The sequence below is a fragment of the Chelonia mydas genome, chromosome 1 (assembly GCF_015237465.2).
Source record: "Chelonia mydas isolate rCheMyd1 chromosome 1, rCheMyd1.pri.v2, whole genome shotgun sequence".
Lineage (NCBI taxonomy): Eukaryota > Metazoa > Chordata > Testudines > Cheloniidae > Chelonia > Chelonia mydas.
Window position 1 is genome coordinate 187692186 of NC_057849.1, and position 20742 is coordinate 187712927.

Consider the following 20742-nt stretch of genomic DNA (forward strand, 5'->3'; position numbering starts at 1 on the left):
ACCGGCCGCGATCTCACGGGCTACTGAACGTGCCAATCATCGGCAAACGGGAGGAAGGGAGGAAGAGCAGCCCACGATCTTTCACCCTTAACTCCTCCCTTCGCCCTGTCTCGGATCTCTTGCGCTTGATTGGATGAAAACTACTGTCGTTCCTTCGGTTCTGCTTTGTGATTGGTAAGAAGTGAAGTCAATCAATTTCAGAACACATTTTTTTTTTCCTACATCTGATTGGGTTCGATATCCGTCCCTCATAGTGAGCATCCCTCCCCCCGCCTCCAGATTGGACGAAAGAGCTCTCAACCATAAGATTTTTCCCGCCCCCAACTCTGCCAATGGACGGTAGCTTTGCCCATCTTTTTACAGTCTCGCCCGGCGACCAGTCCCTGACATGTTTCTTTCGGTTAACAGCTCACTGATTGGAGCAGACGTCGTTCGGTTGCTACGTCTCGCCTACCGCGGCGGGTTGAGTGGGTGAATCGGTGCGGCCGCTGGTTGTGCAGTGCCCGCTCGCCAGGGGGCGGAGATCGGGGGTGCCCGGCCGGGCCCCGGCCGCCCTAGGGTGGTAAGACGCGAGATGGGTGGGAGAGGGGGGCGCTGCGCTCTTAGCCCCGCGCGGGGAGCCGGGATCGGGGTCGGCTCGCGGCTGGGGCGGGTAACGGGGGGGGCGGAGAGGGGGGCGGGTTGTAAATGGGGCGGGGGGAGAGAGTAGGTGGGGAGGGGAGCATGGGGGGCCGGGGGCTGCGGTCGGGCGGGGGGTGGGGTGTTTCATTCCGGGGGGCCGGGTCCGCTGCAGGAGCGGGATGGGCGGGCGACAGCGGGTGAGTGGGTGTTAGCGAGCGAGCCCCCTGCGAGAACCAGACACCTCGCCCCCCGTCATAGCTCTCAGCACCCCCTGTTTCAGTCTCCTTTCTTATCCCTCCCCCAGACACCCATCGTATGCTGCCTTTGTGACAGCAAACTACTTATTGTGAAGGGTTTAGGCCAAACAGAGGTAACATCTGTGCATTCGTCTCAGAGATACATCACCCCATGCTTCAAAAACCTAGGCCCCACTTTTGCAATGAGATGGATGCAGGTTGTCTATTGATTTCAGTGGGGCCCTGTGAAGGAACAAGGGGTCGCCTGTTCCTGTCTAATGCTGTGATCAGTAGGGCTTTCTGTTGGTAATCCCTTAACACTCTTATTTTCAGACTCTAATTTAAATACATACGTATTTGGGATATGAGTGGATATTCTCAAATTAGTTCTGACAAAGGGTCAAGTGTTTCCATTAGCAGTTTTTGGCAATGTCTTGTTTATACTACATTGAGAAGGGTGTATTTTCTGGAATAAAGGGTATTGATTCGAAGGAGGTAAACAGAATGAAGCAATGTTTACTCTCAAAACAGTAGTTATGCATCAAAATCCAAAGTTTGTCTAATAAAAGTAGTTGGGAAGAAGCTACATTTCTCTAACAGTAAAAATCTCTTCTTAAAGTACACATCTAATTTCCAGTGATGAGCAGTTTGAATTTATTTAAAACTGGATCCTGTCTCCTCTGCAGCTATAGAAACTTTCCAACATTTTACCCTCGTTCATGAGAAATTTCTGCCTCAACAGAAACCTTTTCACCATGGCATGAGGCTACACATTCTTCCATTCATGTAATTTTGTCTCAGCTCCTGGAAATTTGTCTGTTGTTCAAGATAAATACCATGTCAGCCAGTTGGTGTAAACATTTTAAAATAGATAGCTGTAGGTCCTTGTGTCTCCCACAGGCTGTTCAAGGTGACTTATTAACCAAACAAATTTGAATCATAAGTAAAACTCTGGATTCCCCAGACTACTGTAGGATAGTTGAGTGGGATAAGTAAATTATCTTGATGTTTCTATATGTTGTTTCTTGAGTACACACATCTCTCACATTGGCTTCCTGGTGGTCATATCTAGCATGTACAATATTTTGCATGACAGTTATATCTAAAGTGAATAAAATACATCTAGATATATAAATGTGGAGCCTAGGCCACTTGACTTACATGAATCTGATATGTATTTGTCTTGTTTTTTAAAAAAAGCGTAGTGAAAACAACAATGGAGCGATTTGGAGTGAAAGCTCCTCCTTCCCGTAACCGTTCTAAGACGGCTTTGTATGTGACCCCTCGGGATCGTGTAACCGAGTTTGGGAGTGAACTGCATGAAGATGGAGGGAAATTGTTCTGTACTTCCTGCAATGTGGTCCTGAATCACGTTCGCAAGTCTGCAATCAATGACCATCTCAAGTCTAAAACTCATACAAAGCGGAAGGCAGAGTTTGAAGAGCAGAGTGTCAGAAAGAAGCAGAGGACTCTGACTGCTTCTCTCCAATGCAACAGTGCTACTCAGACAGAGAAAATCAGTGTCATCCAGGACTTTGTGAAGATGTGCTTGGAAGCTAACATCCCACTTGAGAAAGCTGACCATCCATCGGTGCGAGCTTTCCTGTCTCGCCACGTGAAGAATGGTAGTTCCATTCCGCAGTCAGATCAGCTAAGGAAAATGTACCTGCCTGATGGATATGAGAATGAGAACCAGCTCCTCAGTACAGAAGACTGTTGAGAAGATGACTATTTTCGGGATGGAGTATTAAAGTTACATATTGATGGTGTGGTTTATTTTTATATTCATGCATACACAGTGTTATATATTGGTTTTACAGCTTATTTTGTATTACTGTCGAAATGACAATCTATCACCAAAATTAATGATGTGCCACAGACTCTTGATAATCCTACTGTAGAGTTTATATCCACTGTGATTCAGAACTCATTTTCAAGGTAGGGAACATCATATTGCTGACTATGTAAAGGCCAACCATAACTGTGACATTAACAAACGCTCACTTGTGCATGGGAGACTTCCTATGCCAACTCAATCACCAACATGACATCTTCATTACGCAAGAAAAGACCAAACAGTAGGAATTACTTTACTACATCAGACCGATGGACCATCTTTGTCCAGTATTCTGTCTCTGTCAATGACCAGGAATAAGTCCTGTACTGTTAGAGTGCAAAAAGTCATATAATGGCCAATTACATAGTAACCTGCACACAGAAGCAAATTCTAACTGCTAGTAAAGGTTGACTTATGCCTTGCAGCATGGGGACTTATATCCTTTTTAAGAACACTTTTTATCCTATCTCATGTAACTCTGGATGTCTATCTAAATACCTAATTATGGCTTCACTCTTCTCTTAAAGCAAGGAGTTCCATAGGTTTGTTACACATCGCATAAAAGAAAAAGCAGTTTCTAATCTCAGTTTTAAATTTGCTGTCTTGCAGTTTCAATGCGCCTCCTTATAGTAAGCCGACAGACTAGTGTCTTTGAGCAAGGTGCTGGCCTATGAAACACATGCCTGATCACAGTCACTTATACTGTATTTTGCTATGTGTTGCATAGCATGGCAGCAGAAGCAGAACATCTTTTTAATCTGTTACCTATAAACCAGAACCCAGCTGGAACTGATCAGGACACGGGAGCTGCAGTTCAAGAGCCCTACTTGAGGATGGGGTCACTTAAGCTCTTGCACTCATATCCTTTTCCTGGGTCTTGTGCTTGTTGCAGACTAAGTGACCTCAATGTGTTTTTTAAAACAGTTAATGTTGATGCCAAATAGCTCATGTAGCTATGAGGTAAGTGTACCGAAAAGGACGCAACAGTAGAATAAGTCTTACCTGGGTTTCAGTGCCACATTCACTGGATCATAAAAAAAAGGGAATTACTGTGTTTCAGTAATGTATTATCTCTTTCTCTAAATTGTGTAATTCTCAACCCTTTTCACATCTTTTTGGGGGGACTTGTGTTTTGCCTAAATTAAGTATGGTGGTAGCCCACTAAACTTTAGGGTCCAAGAAAGCTCTTGGGTGAGGAGAGAGAGAATATTGTGCAGAGGGAAGTAACACAACTGCATTTTCTGCCTGCCTCCTCTGGGCTGGGATTCTGTGAGGTGCTGAGCATGTCCTAGGCAGTGCAGCATGCCCTCCATTCACCATAAGTGTGCTGTCTCAGGTTTAGCTCCTATTTTGCTGCTTTTTCCCTGTCTTGGTTTTCACTAACTGTATTTCTCATTTTTCTTCATTTTGCCCATTTAGTGCTGATAGTAGCATTAACTAATTGCACTTACAGGTGGGGTTTTAGAGGGACACAGATTAGCCTATTAATTTGGTTGGTTTCTGCAGCTCGGTAGTGTAAAATGCACATCAGCTTGAAGAGAGGAAACAGTTTAATGTGGACTATTTTTATGCAATCTTCAAGAACTTGTCAGACGAATGGCTCAAAGTGTATTCACACAATTTAATCATTTCTTTCTTGCAACTGGTTGCCTACTGTGCAAGGTGTCTTTGTATAGACACAGCAAACTAAATGAATAGCGTGCAGGCAAATCGTTGCACCGGTGCTGAGCCCCATTGAAGCCAGTGAGGCTTGACACAGAGCAGTCTCCCCATTCAATATCAATTGCTGGCTTAGGACTTCAGAGAGAAATAGTAGTTGAAATCTTTCTCCTCATCTTGAATGACTCAATTTGCCCTCACAAATGTGATTAGCTATGGGATGTGTTTGTTCCAACTTAGGATCATGCATTGTCTGTTTCATATAAATCCTCTTAAGACATGAGTATAAGTCACCACTGCCAATAGCCTTTTCTATTTTAAAAAATTTTTCTGTTCTTCGATGACAGCTCCTCTTCTTGTTTCAATGGAGTCATGCTATCTGCACTTCATTAATCAAAGTTAGATATCTTTGAATTAATTTTCTACTCCATCCATACAGTTGTGGTAGGGTTGAATCACAGAGGGGAACAGTTGTAAGTATTGAGAAAACAGCATGAGTATGAATTTTTGAAATCAGTCTTCCATTAAAACAAAGAAAAAAGTGCAATTTTAGGTGCTAGTTTGAGATGACTAATTCTGGCCTTGATTTTTTAAAATCATTTTACAGGCTATTGTTGAAATTAAAGTCACTTTAAAAAGACCTAAACAGAAATGTTTTTTCTGCTCTCTACTATCAAACTAATAAAGCCTCTTCAAAAAGCTATGCTAGCATTATGATTAAGGAGACACAGACTAATGAAACAAAACAAAAAAGGCCACTTCAGTCTTGTGCTGGAAGCAACAAAATGTGTCAGACAACTTTGGTAAATAAATTATGTTGTTTTTCAAGTATCTAAGGAGATTACTACAGATAATGGAAAATAAAGCTCTTGATGTCAGCCTTTTAAAACACTATATTTGTCTATATAATGTGATAAAAATCTGTGGTCTAAAATTAGACTTCCATTATATCAATTTACAAGTTTGATGTAGTTCTTCACAGGCTTCCTAAAATACTTCAGTGCCAATTTTTCTTTTTTAATGAAAAGTCAATGCTAGCAGCACACCCTTGTAACAAACCTTAGGCGTGTCCAGATATCTTGGTGTCATTAAGTTTTCACAAATGGCCAAAATAATAATTGAAATACAGTGGGTGTTATGAAAAGAATAAATAGACATGTAAACTACAAGGCACATACTGTCTATATAAGATAACGGGGGCTGTATAGTGAAACCTTTTTGAAGCTTCACTGTAGCTGTACTAGTGGAAAAATGATAACCATTTTTCTCTCTTGAAACTTTGGTTCAGAAATACCAGACATCAGTCTGTTATGGCAAGTATTCATAAACAAAAATATTAAAAATACAAGTGGCATTCCAGGCAAATTTGAGTCTTGAAAAAGTAAGTGTGACAGGCATGTGATATGGTAGAGTTAGGGGTCTGCTGCATGTGAGTTAATTTATTATGTTTCTTCTGTAATTCTAATCCAAAATGTGGATTCCATTTTAATCCAAATTGCCTTTGAGACACTTGTTTTCTTTTAAAATTAGAAATGGGTGCCATGCAAAGTCCCAGAAAACCCCTGCAAACTTTGTCATGCTCAGATAAAAATTTTGCCCTTGTCTAATTACACTTGATTTTGGGGGGAAATTTCAATCAAAACTTCAACTGGAGCTCATCTCTAACTTTCATAAATAAGAGGCTATCTTAAGAATTCAGTATTTTATTAAATAGTTTATTTAAAAAATCCCATGGGTTTTCCTTACTTTTACAAGAAATCTGCATTATTTTTCCAAATGCTTCCTTGCGGGGAGAACTCTTAGTTAGTGGGGTGGGATGGTAGAAACTTCTGGTTTTCAATTACCTGTAATATGGTAGAGTTAGGGGTCTGCTGCAAATGGCTTTACCACTGTTAAAATATTTGCTTGTTGTGGTTGTTTTTTAACCTTGTAAATAAACTAGATTAACTAATTGGCATCTGGACACTACTTTGAAATGCATTTTTAAAAGCCAGTTTTCAGAGTAAGAAGGTAGGCAAAAACAACATTCCATATTTCACAGTCGTTTGTGTGTTTATGCACCAGGTTTATTGTAGTTTGTTCAGGCAGTTTGTGTGTCACCAGGACACAACCAATTCAAGTTCTTGATTTTTTTTAATTTATTTTTTTTTAGCTCTAATTATTTTAAAAGCATTTAGAAACCTGTAATTTGGCTGGTCATTAGTTCATAGGAATCATGAAACATTTTGCATAGTTGGAGAGAGAATGGTTTTCAATTAAAAGAGAAACTTGGTTCTGCAAAGTGTTGGACAATCTCATGACAGAAAAACTCATTAGCCTGAAAAGGATTATTTTAGTCTGGGTTTATTTTTGTATTTTATTTTTATTTTTTTTACTGCTTGTACGGAACTGAACAGTAAAGCACTCCAGCCCTGGTTTGTTTGATACCATATTGACCTAGTTTTCAGAGAGTCTCTGGAAGTCTGGCAGTGAGATATATTCCTTGTTTATTGTGTTCACTTTGTACTCATTGCTAACTTTTATTTGCGCAAGCATGTAACCTGAGCACTCATTGTCTGTGTAAGATTTTAAAGTTGTGTGTTGAATTAAATAAATTTTTAAGCAAAAAAAAAGTTGACATTACCAGCTGTTTGAATGCACCATTATATATGAAGTTCTTGAGTCACAGAAAGCTTGCAGTGATTACTAAAGAGGCCCTCCTATGCCTGTTTTTAAAACTGAAGATTTTATACTCAGTCAAAATGGCATGGAAAGAGTTTAAGAAGTTGATGTTCAAGGAGGAAGGATATCCCAGTGATTAGGATGCTAGCCTAGGACTGGAATTGGACTGAGGTCTGCCAAAAGTCACCTAGTCTCTCCATGCCTCAGTCTGCAGGTGTAACATGGCGATAATGAGTGTTGTGAGGATAACTATATTAAAGATTAAGAGGTGCTCACATATTATGGTAATAGGCTATAGATATAGTCCTTTCGTTGCGTAAACAAACACACTTATGTATAAACTGCATTATCTTATACAGCTTAAATTTCTTCATTTGTAATGCTATTTATAAAATTATAAAGATAAATACAGAATAAACAAGAGTCACTAGATATATAAATATGTCTGGGAATGAATAAAATATTCAGAAGTTGCTGCAGTTCAGTGGCAAGGAAAGGCAGCGGCCTGTCTCTGGAATCCTGAAAGAGGATGGCACCGAGGCTGGAAGTGTTACTGACAAGTAAAGGACATTGTCAAGTGGCAGATCCCCCAGTACAAGAATCACACGATTTGCTACATAATCCCATGACTGTTCTAATGCAGTTTAACTATTTGAGTGCCTATGCAATGACCTATGAATCAGATGTTTCATCCATGTTTATAAAAAGTCCTACTTTCCCATTATCATCATAGTGTAGTCCTGGTAAGAACAAGTATTGTGCATTTGCTGAAGCGGACCACTTCTGGTATGACCCAGGAAATGTTATTTTAATTAGCCTGTGTTCTGCTTTATCTGGTGATAAATGGAAAGATTTTTATATTTTGTACTAGTTTTTCATAATGTAGTTAAAATAAAAGCAAAGTTAAAATTACAAAAGAACGCTTTAAGAGCAAATACTTATACTATAATTATAATACTAAATAATACTTAGTCCTGCCGTTAATGCAGGGAACTGGACTAGATGACCTCTTGAGGTCCCTTCCAGTCCTATGATTCTATGAAAGCCATCCCATAATGTGGGATTACAAGCTGGTGGTTATACCAAAGGAGGTGAGCTTGTGCACACTGATGCATACTTTAAGCCTAGTTTTTATAGTGGTTCAAAAAATTACAACTATTGCAGTTTTGCTGGGTGAAAATATTGCAGCAAAACAATAATATAATGCAAATAAAACAAACTGCAATATAAAAAAGGAAACCAAAAACAGTGGAAGGTAGGCCTGCTTGACATGCATAATGACATGGGTGAGGTCTCATTTCTTAGGAGACAGGATTTGGGAGGTAAATGAATCAGCAGCCTGGAAACAGAATGGGTTTGCTAATTAGGATACATTAATGGGTCGGTAAGCTAAGAGACAGAACGTCTGTACTAGTTAAGGGAAGACACTCAAGGAAGCATTTATAATAGACAAGATAAACCTAGAACACAAGATGAGGTACAGAGAAAGTCATGCATGGACAGTGCTTCTATTGAGCATGCTATAACGGGCTGGTTCCTACAAAGTAACCAAGTCAGTCCCTAAGTGTGTGATGCTCTGTATATGCAATGTAGTGTGTAAATGTACACAAAGGAAGAGGTTTGCTGTGTATTTTTAGATGTATGGTATGCCCTACACCCACCCCCTATGCTTGAGTCTGATCAACTCAGCATAGCTTTGCTGTACGCCAAATAAAGATATCTGAGTGACAAAGTCTGGATTGAACTGACTTCCTGGAAAGCCGAGTGGAAAGAGGTGTTGGCAAGAATCCCAACATGTAGGTTCCTCCTCCTACTGTCAGAAGCAGTCCCTGAAGCATCACCTCCATCTCAACTGAACATTGAGTGAGTTAAGTCTAAATGCCTGAATTTAGGTCTGTTGTAAATGTTAAAAATAGTGTGCAGTGTAGTTGTAGCCATGTCGGTCCCAGGATATTAGAGAGACAAGGGGATGAGGCAGTATCTTTTACTGGACCAACTATTGCCTCACCTACCTTGTCTCTCTGATATCCTGGGACTGACCTGTCTACAACTACACTGCATACCACAGTACAGAAGTTGGGCCAGTAAAAGATATTACCTCACCCACCTTGTCTCATTAAAAATAGTAATTAGACAAGATGAAGAATAAAGATTAACAATCATAAGTATCTCCAGGCAGGTGATGTGTGTACTCCTGGTACCTCAGAAGCAGTCACCTATCAAAAGAACATGTAACTCCATGTGGAAAAGATGTGTGATCAGGGGCAATTTAGTTCTTCATATGACCTGCCAAAAGCTGTTCATACCTTCATGACCCAAGTCTACTAAAGATTAACTTCATCCACTCGTAAATTGAACAGATATTTCAGCCAATCATGAACTAATCAAAGATAGATTAGTGCCTCATCAACCCCGTGTTATGAACTTCACAATCTATTCCCTCCCCTCCCCTGTTTTTGTTGTTGTGGTATAGTAAAGTGCTTCTGACATAAGCTCTTTTAGAACCTTTCAATTCCTGTCAGTTTAAGTTTCTTGGAAGGTCATTCTCTTGGCGGCAGTGACTTCAGCTCCTCACAGAGGTCTTTTTTCTCTCACAATTAATTTTTCTGTTTTCTTTGAAGTACATTTTTAATTCTTACATTGATCTTATTAAATGTGCTACTTTGGGGGGTTGGTCTTCACTCACGGGTTGAAGAAACTAATTGCACCACATAAATTAGCAGGGAGTGTTGCTTATGGCAGCCGGGAGGGGTCCTGACTTGTGTGCTTCTCCTATTATTGCTACTCTCAAGGTTCAAAAACATGAAGATCTTGGAGAGTTTTGCCAGTCTTATATTAAGGAGCTAGCACACTGGAGAGAGCATCTCCAGCAAAACTCAGTGTTAAAGAGCAAGGGGATATTTTCAGGGAAGCAGAATTACAAGGCAAGTACTTTCTCCTTTTTCACATAGATTAATGCATAGTTGGTTAGGTGCATTATGAGCAACAGTGCACTTATCTCTGCTAGATTTAGGGGAAGAGACTAGCCAGACTACTGGCTTGAGCTGGTGTGTGAATCTTGTCTTCAGCTGAAACACTTAAGAAAAGGGGAACTTTAATCCTGATTTCGGTGTGCACAAAGAGCTAGGTATTATTATTTTTACTCTATTCATAACAATAAACTTCTCCATCCCAATACTACATAGGAGGAAAAAAGTGAAGTTGGATGACAAAACATACAACAATGCTTAAGCCTCTCAGCTCCTCCTACTTTTTTGGTCTTTTTTAGACTATGCTATTCCGGGCAGGGACCAAGATATATCCAGTCTACAAGACGTGTCAGGAGTAGGCTTCAACCCTGCTCTTACTTTTGAATGTAGTATTGTAAGGAAAATGGCTTTTGGAACCGAACACCTTGGATCATGCCCAGACCAAGGACTCTATACACATTGCTGAATTCATTCTCAAACTTCATAGCATGATATGATTATCATGGGACAGGATTACAACTGACTTTACATTTGTGTCTTCACAGCACTAGAGAAAACTGTTGGTACTTCATAAATAAATTGAATGAACATGAGCTCATATTCTCTAGTAACACCCCACTCCCATTGAGTGCGTACCAACAACATTTTTAACGGACCTCTAAGCTGTTTCACTTCAGTGAGACGCTGCATGACTGGGAGAAAATAATGGCTTTAGTTGATCCATTGGATCACCTATGCTACAGAGGAAAAGTGCACATTCCTACAATTATGCTCTGGCAACGTGAGAAAAATTGATTCTAAAAATTTTAGAGCTATTGAATTTTCTTGTACATCCCTCAGTTTGACACTTAATCTTATCTGTCTCTGCTGTCCTTCACTGTGTCAGATAGTTTCTTCATCATGAATCCAGTTTTCGAATCCAGCTTTGGAACAGTAACAAAAAAAATCTGATACCTCCTTTTCTTATATCCATTTTGCTGGACTTTGTTACTGTAAATACAGTATACTACAATAATTGGTTTTAAATAACTCTTTTATTCTTCCACCATTTGTCGAGTTTGTATGGCTAACCTGCCAGGAGATAGGATGTCACTACTATAGAATAAGATCAATAATTCAAGTAAGGTATCTTATTAAATATTCAGGATTATTAAAGTATGTTTTCTGTGCAGTCAGCCCCTTCAAAATAACTCCCAAGTCAGTCTAGATTCTAAAAACCCACAAAACTTCTAAGTCACTTATGGAAATATTGTCAGATAAAATTGCCATTCTCAAGTCTAATGAAAACCTGCAGCATAATGCATGTGTAACATACTCTTGCATCAGAGTTTGACTCAACCAGGAGGGAGGATACCACTCACCTTGATAAATACAAAGGAAGTTGGTTATATCTACTGAAATTGCTCAATATTAGCGGGGGTTGCAAAGTGGCCACAACTGTAGGGCAAGAAGTCGACGAGTCATATATAATTGAGATTTGTTGGAATTTGATGAGATCAGTCACCTTGAGATGTAGCAGAGAAGGGATTTGCAGCTAGTGGTAGGCAGTAGCAGCTTTATTTAGCTTTTGAAAGGACTCTGCTTGAGGGCTTCTGATCAGTCCACATCCACAGTATCTTGTTTATCTCCTGCTTTTCCAAAGCTCCAAGTACAATTATCAATACAGGAACTCCTCACTTAACGCTGTAGTTATGTTCCTGAAAAATGCTACTTTAAGCAAAATGATGTTAAGTGAATCCAATTTCCCCAAAAGAATTAATGTAAATGGGAGGGAGAGGGGTACGGTTCCAAGGAATTTTTTTTCGCTGGACAAAAGACTACACATACACACACGCACAGTATATGTTTTAAACAAACAATTTAATACTGTACACAGCAGTGATTGTGAAACTTGGTTGAGGTGGTGGAGTCAGAGCGTGGAATATTTCCCAGGGAATGTCTTACTACTAAATGATGAACTCGCTGAGCCTCAAGGGTTAACACATTGTTGTTAATGTAGCCTCACACTCTACAAGGCAGCAGGAATGGAGGAAGGAGACACAGCATGGCAGAGAGAGACAGAGACACACACAGTATGTGTGTGTGTGCGCTGACTCCATGGATGCTCCAGGGCTGGAGCACCCACAGGGAAAAATTAGCACCCACCGGCAGCCAAGCTCCCCGCCCCACCTCACCTCCTCCTCCTCCCCTGAGCGCACTGTGTCCCTGCTCCTCGACCTACCTCCCAGCGCTTGCCGCCGTCAACCAGCTATAGCAAGCTCCGAGAGGGAGGGGGAGGAGCGGGAATGTGGTGCGATCCGGGGAGGAGGCAGGGATTTGGGGTAGGAGTAGGAATGGGGCAGGGAGGGGGCGGAGATGGGGGTGGGGACTTTGGGGAAGGGGTTGGAATGGAGATGGGAGGGGGCGGGGCAGGGGTGGAGTCGGGATGGGGCCGGGGGCAGAGGGAGGTCGAGCACCCACCGGCGCCAGTAGAAGTCGGGGTGTGTGTGTGAGTGAGAGAGAGAGGGACATACATCATGTGTTAGAGAGACGTGCATTGGCCCGTTACGTATGCTGACCCCACTCTTAGTATACTGCCTTTTTAAGTAGATCAGCAAGTTGAGACAGCAGCTGCTGCTAGCAAGCTCCGACCTGAGCCCTGTCATGTCCCGCCCCTGGTCTGTGGAGATGGGGTACAGGAGCGGGGGGGGAGGACAATTGAGATCAATTGCGAGATCAATTGCCTTGACATCTTCCAAGAGGGTACATAGCTCCAGGGACTGTCTGAGTACCTCCGATGCCAGAGCTAGATAAAGGTCTAAAGACCCTAACCAGTCAGACCTACACGTGTCAGCACCATCTCTTGGCACTGGAGACTGAGACACGAGACCTTCAAGAACGGTGCCAACCGCCCAACCAGACCAACTTTGAGCACTACGGCACTGGCATCGACAGCTTTACCAGTGCTGACATCCATTTCAGCATCAAGCAAACCCTCAGCACCAATCAAGTCCTCAGCACCGAGAAAGTCCTACACCCGAAGTAAGTCTTCAACTCCATCTGCTGGCTGCTCAAGAGAATGCACCTTTCCCTCAGCACTGATACCTGTGCAGATGCTGATGATGCTCCTCCCTCCTCTCTAAGAGTTCAGATACCCCAAAGACATACTTGTATCAGATATGCCTGAGTCAACACTACTCAGACACAACCTCCCTCCACTTCTGTCCTCCTCTCCGGAATCACACCATTCTTCCTTTTCCCTTCTGAAGATGGCACTGTCCTTCCCCAGCGATGCAGAGGAGGAGGAGTACTACGTTACACTCTCATACTTGGGACTGGCAAAAAAGTCATCCTCTACACAGCTTCACTATCCACAATTCTAAATATCCAATTATGAGGCTCTCGTGAACAAGTACAATTATCTGAACTATTATAAAATACAGACTTTCCTACCAAGACCTTCCTCAGGATAAAAAAGAGCAACTCCAGGCCCTCTTGTCCGAAGGACACCTCTCAGCCTGTACAGTTTACAAGACTCTTTAGACTCTGTGGATACTGCTGCCCATTCTATTACAATTGCTGTAGTCATGAGATGAGTGTCATGGCTGCACCTCTATGGCCTTCCTAAGGAGGTATAAACCACCATTGAGAACCTACTCTCTGAAGGTCCCAAATTACTGAATCTCCACACTCCCTTAAGGACTCTCGAGCAACTCTCTGCTCTCTCAGTATTTACACACCAGTGCCAAAGAGATACCTGCGGAAATACCAACTTCCCTCATGACCCCAATCACCACAATACACTCTCCAGTGACACTACGATACTCAACACCGTTGACAGAAGCCTCCTACCAAGCGCAGATATACGACTCTTCAAGGGGCTACCTCTCATGCACGTTCGACCAAACAACAATTTTGAAGGGGTGGTTGAGGCCCCGAAAAGCCTCCTCCTGTTCCAGTCACAATCACCATCTCTCTGACATCTCACCAGTCTGGCGACCGCCCAGCCCCTTTCTTTCCATCATGGCAGCTAATTACCTCGGACAAGTGGGTCCTAGAGATCATCAAGGAAGGATACTCCATCCCTTTCCTCTCTCTGTCACCTCCCCTCTCTTTCCCAGTCCCCCTTCAGGGACCCTTCTCACAAACCCATACTACGAGAATGGAACTGGGAGCCATAAAGCCAGTCCTATCCCAGCACAGAGGGAAGGGTTTGTACTCCCATTATTTATTTATCACAATACACCCTGCCCACATACGGTTCCTCTGATTCACCATGGGGATTGGTTTCTCTCAATACTAAGTACTGCCCTTCGGAGTCTCGACAGCCCCTCATGTGCGCTCTATGTCCTTGCGGTAGTGGCTGCCTACCTACGCAACGAGGGCATTGTCATCTTTCCATACTTAGATGACTGTCTCCTCAAGGCCACATCCAAAACTGATGCCCTGTATGCCGTCCAAATGACAACGGACCTTTTCTTGAGCTTCAGCCTTTGCGTACACCTAGAGAAATCTACACTAACAACCATGCAACACTGGAGTTTACAGTCAATTTTGTATCCAAGGAGAGAATCTGCCCTCACGTCTTAGACAGGACATGTTTCCAGCTACTCAACCACATGGCAATGGTCATGTTCGTGGTGAAGTACACACGGTTATACATGAGGCTTGGCTATGTACAGTCTATGTACCTCACAGACATAGCCTTCCCAAGCTCCTATTCCTGCTTATTAAGGTCAAGGACTCACCCCTCTGGTGGACACAGTTCAAGAACATCTGTTTTGGGGTCCCTTTCCTTCAACCAGTGCCATCCATGATTCTAACAACTGATGCCTCCTTAATCGGTTGCCTCATACAGTGCAGGGCAGATGGCCCTTAACCGAATCCACCCTACACATCAACCTCCAATGCCTGCTGATGCTTTCTCCCGCTGATCACACATTGCACTATCAGAATCATGATGGACAATATTGCCTGCATGTTCTACAGCAACAGACAAGGTGGAGCGAGTTCCCATTCTCTGTGTTTGGAGGCCCTGAAATTATGGAACTGGTGTATCCAACATGGCACATACCTTCCTGGATGCCAGAACACCACCGTGGACTCATTAAGCAGGAGATTCTCCCACGATCACAAGTGGTAATTAGATACGTTAGCCCTTCAGCACATCTTCAACCGCTGGAGATTCTCCACCATACATCTCTTTCCCACACTGGAGAATGGCCACTGCCCTCAATTTTGCTCAAGAGCGGGCTTAGGACACAGATCATATGTATTCCTCATCACATGGGATGCGCTGCTACTTTATGCCTTTCCTCCCTTCCCCCTTCTGTTCCGAGTATTCCACAAGATCCCAGGGTACTGAGCCCATGTCATCCTTATATCTCCGCAATGGCCACAACAGATCTGGTATACTTACCTCATTCACATGATGGTATGCCTGCCAATCTCTCTCCATCCGACTCTGCAACTTCTTTCACAGGATCCATCCTCCATCCCAATGAACAGCTGCTCCACCTGAAAGCATGGCTCCTCCATGGTTCCAGGGTTCAGAAATAACCTGTTTAGAAGCAGTTAAACAAGTACTCTTGAACAGCAGGCGCGATACGACTAGATGCACTTACCTCCACAATTGGACCACATTCCAGTCCTGGTGCACCTCCAATCAGGTCAAGGCAACAAGCGCTCCATTGCTACTTATCATGGACTATATTTTACACCTTAAACAATTGGGGTTATCCAGAAGCTCCATTTGTGTGCATTTGGCAACCATCATGACTTTTCACTATGAGATAGATAGCCACTCCGTCTTCACCCACCCACTCATGAAACTATTCCTGAAGGACCTCCAAAAATATTTACCCTCACATATGGGATCTAACTCCAGCTTGGGACCCCGACCTTATCCTATGCTTTCTTACTAGACCTCCATTCGAATCAATGGCAACATGCTCCTAATGTCCATTAGGGAACTCAAGGGGAGGGGGGACAGTCCGACTGCACAGCATTTTATATATGTTCCTCTCATGGCGTGAGATGGGGAGTTGTGCACGTGTGGTCAGATGGGCCCTGCTGATGAAGATCCCCGATCCCAGGTGCAGAGGCACTGCCACACCTGCAGTGGAGCACCCATAGAGAGACATCTCCAAGAACCTCAGTTATTTCACAGGATGAGTAACCCGTCTCTTTTAGCGTTTCACAAGCTGTTTTCTAAAAGAAATTCACGTAATTCAGTCATTTACATTTAGAGGCCCAAAAGATGTAGAAAATGTCAGAGTCCAAACAGAGTCCAGAAATGCCTCAGGATGGGCAGATGGTCTAAAAACTGCCCAAAATGGGTCAAAGAGATAATCAGATGCCAGCCCCCATACAAGTTAATGCAAAAGCCGTCACGGAGAGAGATCCTCCACAGTCAGCTTAGTCACCAGCTCCAATGTGATCCCCAATAATCGTCTTGAGCAATACAACCCAACAATCAACCCCCAAAATACTCCCAAAACCACACACGCTACACAGTCCAGGAGATGTCGCCCCCAAAAACCCACTGCCCATATAACCTAGTTCAAAAAGACCAAATGCTAGTCACTAAAAACTTCAAAAATAGCCTGGAAGACCACCCCTAAACAGCACAAAAGAAAAAGACTCCCACTGTTCCCTAAAAAAAAAAAAATTAAAAATAGAGGCTTAATCAGTCCCCAAACACCAAACCCAAATCCAGCTCCAACCCCCCTTCAAAATGTCCCTAATAGCAGAACATTCCTCAAGTTACTTAAAGGTTAAACATGACAAAAATTCATCCAAAGAAGTTCCCCAAACCATTGAAATAGCATAAAAAAGTGAGCTAAAGCAAGTCAAAAAGGTACCCAGAGTATGAGTACAGTGCTTAAGAGTTTGAAAAGGTCCAAGAAGTGCCCAGAAATGCCCAAGAGGGTTTATTTGTTTTATAAAAATATCAGGAAATGGTCCAAAATGATTTTTTGTTTTCAAATGGGGTAAAGCAAGCACCCACTAGCACTCAAAGGGTCCAAACATAGCCCAGTGGTAAAGAAGGTGTCAAACCCTATCTAAATTGTATCATAAAAATGTCAAGAACTCATGCGGTCCAAAAGCTGCTCCAAAAGACCTTACCCTTTTACTTGCTGAATTGTTTGGACAAATAATTTTCAGGCTATGAGTTGCTTGCCAGCTGTTCACTTTAGGCAAGTCACTATTTGAATGGTGTGGTTATTCACTACACCATTCAGTTATATTATTTCTCCTCCCTAATTAGATAATTGAAACTTTAGTAGAAAAAACAGTGATAAAACAGCAACAGCAAATATTACACTTCTAGTATAAATAATCATTAACACTAAAATGCCTAGAATTTTCATGATCATGAGCATTTTCCTTAACATCTTTCTGTCCCATGTAATAATGTGCACTTGCAGTATATTATTTAGTCACTAGATGTCTTTGCGAGCCACACAATTCTAGATTGGGTCCTGTCACTGGTAGACAAGAGACAAAACTAGTATTTAAGCTAAGTGGAAGCCTTCTGTATGTGTCCATAGTCTGTGGTTGTTTTCTTTAATAAATGGGTCCTGTTTAGGATGGACTGAGATTCCATATTTCAGAACATTCCTCAAATGCACGTGAACAACAAATTACATGGATGGATAAAATCGTAAAAAACTGAGCTAAGCACTTTTTTCATGAACATTTTGCAAACTGTTTTTAAAATATTGGATTAGTATTATTCCTAAATATTTTATGCTATTTTTTCCCCACTGAAAGATTGCCTTGAAAACTTGTCTGAATTTAGATTTTCATTAGTGGATCATCTACAAAAAGCAGTCTTTTCCTGCTGATAAATGTATTATATGCAGAGCGGGCAGTACTGCTTATAGATATAGTTGCCTTACAATTCCCCTTATAAGACCATGTTTGTTCAGTTGCTTGTAACCATGCTAAAACTTTAACTGTTTGGGCTGAAATTTTCATGCCAGGTATCTGTCTTAGGTTGATTTCTTTTCTTTTTTCTTTCTTTCTTTTTTTTTTTTTTTTTTGAGAAATTTCAGCTAAAATGGTTGGTTGGTTTTGAGACTGAGGTTAGAAAAAAATAAGTTTTACCCATGTTAAAAAAAATTCTTACAATTTTTTAGTTGAGGAGCTCCTGCATCTCCATGCTTGGAAGCAATGTCTTGAATTTGGTGCATCAGTGGGCAGGGTCTGGTGCCAGGAATATGCTTTTGGCCATCTCTGCAAAAATTCACCCAATCTGGATCAATTTATAAACCACTGAGAAATTGCTGTTCACACACACTCCAAATCTTGTCGGAATTTGGCAGCTAAATTCTCTGAAGATTCCATTTGTACCGAGCATGAGGAAACTTACGGTTGATAAATGCAAAGTAAAGGACATTGGAAGGAAAAAAATAAACCACTCATATGCCTCATGAAGTTCTAAAGTACCTGTGTCAACCCAAGAAAGGGACTAGAGCATCACCGTAGATAGCTCAATGAAAACCTCTACTCAGTGCACAGCGCTGGTCACAAAAGCAAACAAGAAGTTACAATGGATAAGAAATGGAATAAAAGATATTATCAGAAATATTAGAATGCCTTTATATAAATCAGTGGTGCTGCCTCATCTGGAAACTGTGTGCAACACTGATCACCCTATCTCCAAAAAAATATTGCAGAACTGGAGGGAGTTCAGAGAAAAGTGACACAAATGATCAAGGGCCTGGAAAAAACCTCTTCTCAAGAGAGACTGAAAATATTGAGTGTTTACCTTAGAAAGGAAATGAATAAGAGGGGACATAGTAAAAATATATAAAATAATGAATGATCTAGAGACATGAGACAGGGAATATCTGTTTTCCTGGTGTCATAACACAAGATCTGTGGGAATTTCAGTGGAAGTAAAAGGTGGGAAATTCAAAACAGATAAAAAGGAAATACTTTCTCACATGTGTGATGGTAAATGTAAATGGTGGAACTCCTTGCTGCAGGAAGTCATTGTGGCCAAGAATTTAGCAAGATTCAAAAAGAGATTGAATATTTATATGGATATTAAGAATTTGTGGAGTTGTTATAATTAAATGTCAATGAATGTTTGGAAGGGATTTTAAACCCCCTGGCTAAGGGTTTAAACTAATCTCTAATTATCAGAGACCAGGATGAGCATATGTGGAGCAAGCAGATTATCCCACATCTGCTACTTCAGGGGTCTTACACCTTTCTCTGAAACTTCTGGTTTTAGCCACTGTCAGAGACAGGATATTGGACTAGATGGACCTTGGGTGTTAATGTTCGTGATTCTTATGTTCATGCTCCATCCCTTCACAGCTCTGACGTGTGACTGCACAATGCCTGTTTCATCTTCACAGAACAAGTGAGTATACTCCATCTCAGGGGCTGATATATATAACTGATGTTTCTACGTGCTGGGGGGCCCCTGGGTGTTGGAAGTGAGAGCAGGGGGACTATCATTTTTGTACTTTCAATGGACCCCCTGCTGGCATCCAGGCAGCGAGGAGGTGAAGGAGGCACCTGCCTGACTGGAAAGCACAAGGGGAGAGTAGGTTGCAAGACCCAGAGGGTAGTGAGGAGAGAAGAGGGAGGCAGAACAGGAACCAGAGTTTTCAGGGGAAGCAGATGTAGAGGGAATGGAAGCTTGTGAGAAGTGGCTGGTGGATACGAACAGCATTGGATGGGGGAAGGGACTGTGGGCATATACAGGAGCTGAGGGAAGGGGGTTCTGGGGGGAAAAAGGTAGCATGTGCTCATGTAATTACAGACCGTATCATTATGCATATGTACAAGGGAGCCAAACTGAAGTTGCACAGGCAACCTTAATTCTGGCATTTCCTAAACTGAGTGCTTGACTTTGAAAGAAGAAGTTGCTCACCTTGTGCTGTAACAATGGTTCTTCAAGATGTGTGTCCCTACGAGTGCTCCACAACCCGCCCTCCTCCCTTCTACTTCAGAGTTCTTGCCAATGACTCTGTGGTAGAGAAGGAAGTAAGGGGCAGGGGGCCTTGCCCGTGCACGCTGGCTAGCCTCATGGCATGGCCCAAGGAGGGATAGCGCATGTGTGGGCCTAAAGGCTACTGGTACCAAAGTTATCAGTTCAGTTGTACAGGGACGCAAGCCAGAAGTGGCGGAAGCTCCCTAAAAGTGTGTGTGTGGGGTGGGGGGGGGGGCCACCAGAACCTGAACTGTGGCCCTGTCCCCGCCACCGACCGCTCTTTCTCCCCAAGGCCCCGCCCCGCCTCTTCCCACTTTTAAAAGTGATGGGGCCATATCCATGTTCTGGTTCTCCTGATGCAAGCATACCTACAGTGGAGCACACACTGGGACACTACTCAAAGAACCACCGTAATATTCCTTTAATGTAGGGGTTTTTTTAAAATGTACTATGAAAATAAAATGGAATAAAGAAGCGATCCAAAAGGGTTGGAAAAAGTGTGGGGGAAGAAACCCTACTGTGCAGGTGTTAGCTTTGAATTTACTGATGTTTGTAAGATTAAAATCTCAGCCTTAGTGTTGCACTAACCGAGGATTTTCGTATAGTTTTAATTCTGTAGTTCCACTTACTGCACTGAAAAAGCACGCAGGGGAAAAAGAGAAGTTTTGCAGTTCAGAGATTTTGAAAGTAAGCAAGTGATGGATAATGATACAACCACATAAAAGTACACCATGTAACCTGTCAGATTTTTGCATAGTATGTTACAGAAAACTTCCCCGCCCTTTTCCCCACCCCCAAATCTCCTTCCCTGTCTAAACTTTTCAG

General features: G+C 42.2%; 1 protein-coding gene across 3 annotated transcripts; it reads left to right on the top strand.

The window, feature by feature from the left end:
• The first annotated feature begins 43 nt into the window (after positions 1–43).
• Positions 44–6965, top strand: CGGBP1 (CGG triplet repeat binding protein 1). 3 transcript variants are annotated; one of them, XR_006288039.1, is made up of 3 exons: positions 44–174; positions 409–562; positions 2063–6965. XR_006288039.1 is itself a non-coding variant. In XM_043538481.1 (2 exons), exon 2 carries the CDS (start codon positions 2074–2076, stop codon positions 2575–2577), a length of 504 nt encoding a protein of 167 aa, XP_043394416.1. In that variant the 5' UTR covers positions 326–562; positions 2063–2073; the 3' UTR covers positions 2578–6965. The 3 variants fall into 3 exon arrangements, 2 of the variants coding, with proteins under 2 accessions (XP_043394416.1, XP_027675839.1); XM_043538481.1 differs by lacking the exon at positions 44–174 and having other exon boundaries at positions 326–562; XM_027820038.2 differs by lacking the exon at positions 44–174 and having other exon boundaries at positions 328–562; positions 2058–6965.
• The last annotated feature ends 13777 nt before the right edge of the window (positions 6966–20742 follow it).

What these genes read in the sequence shown, in the direction of transcription:
- CGGBP1 (XM_043538481.1), top strand. Translation starts at nt 2,074, where the DNA reads ATGGAGCGATTTGGAGTGAAAGCTCCTCCTTCCCGTAACCGTTCTAAG.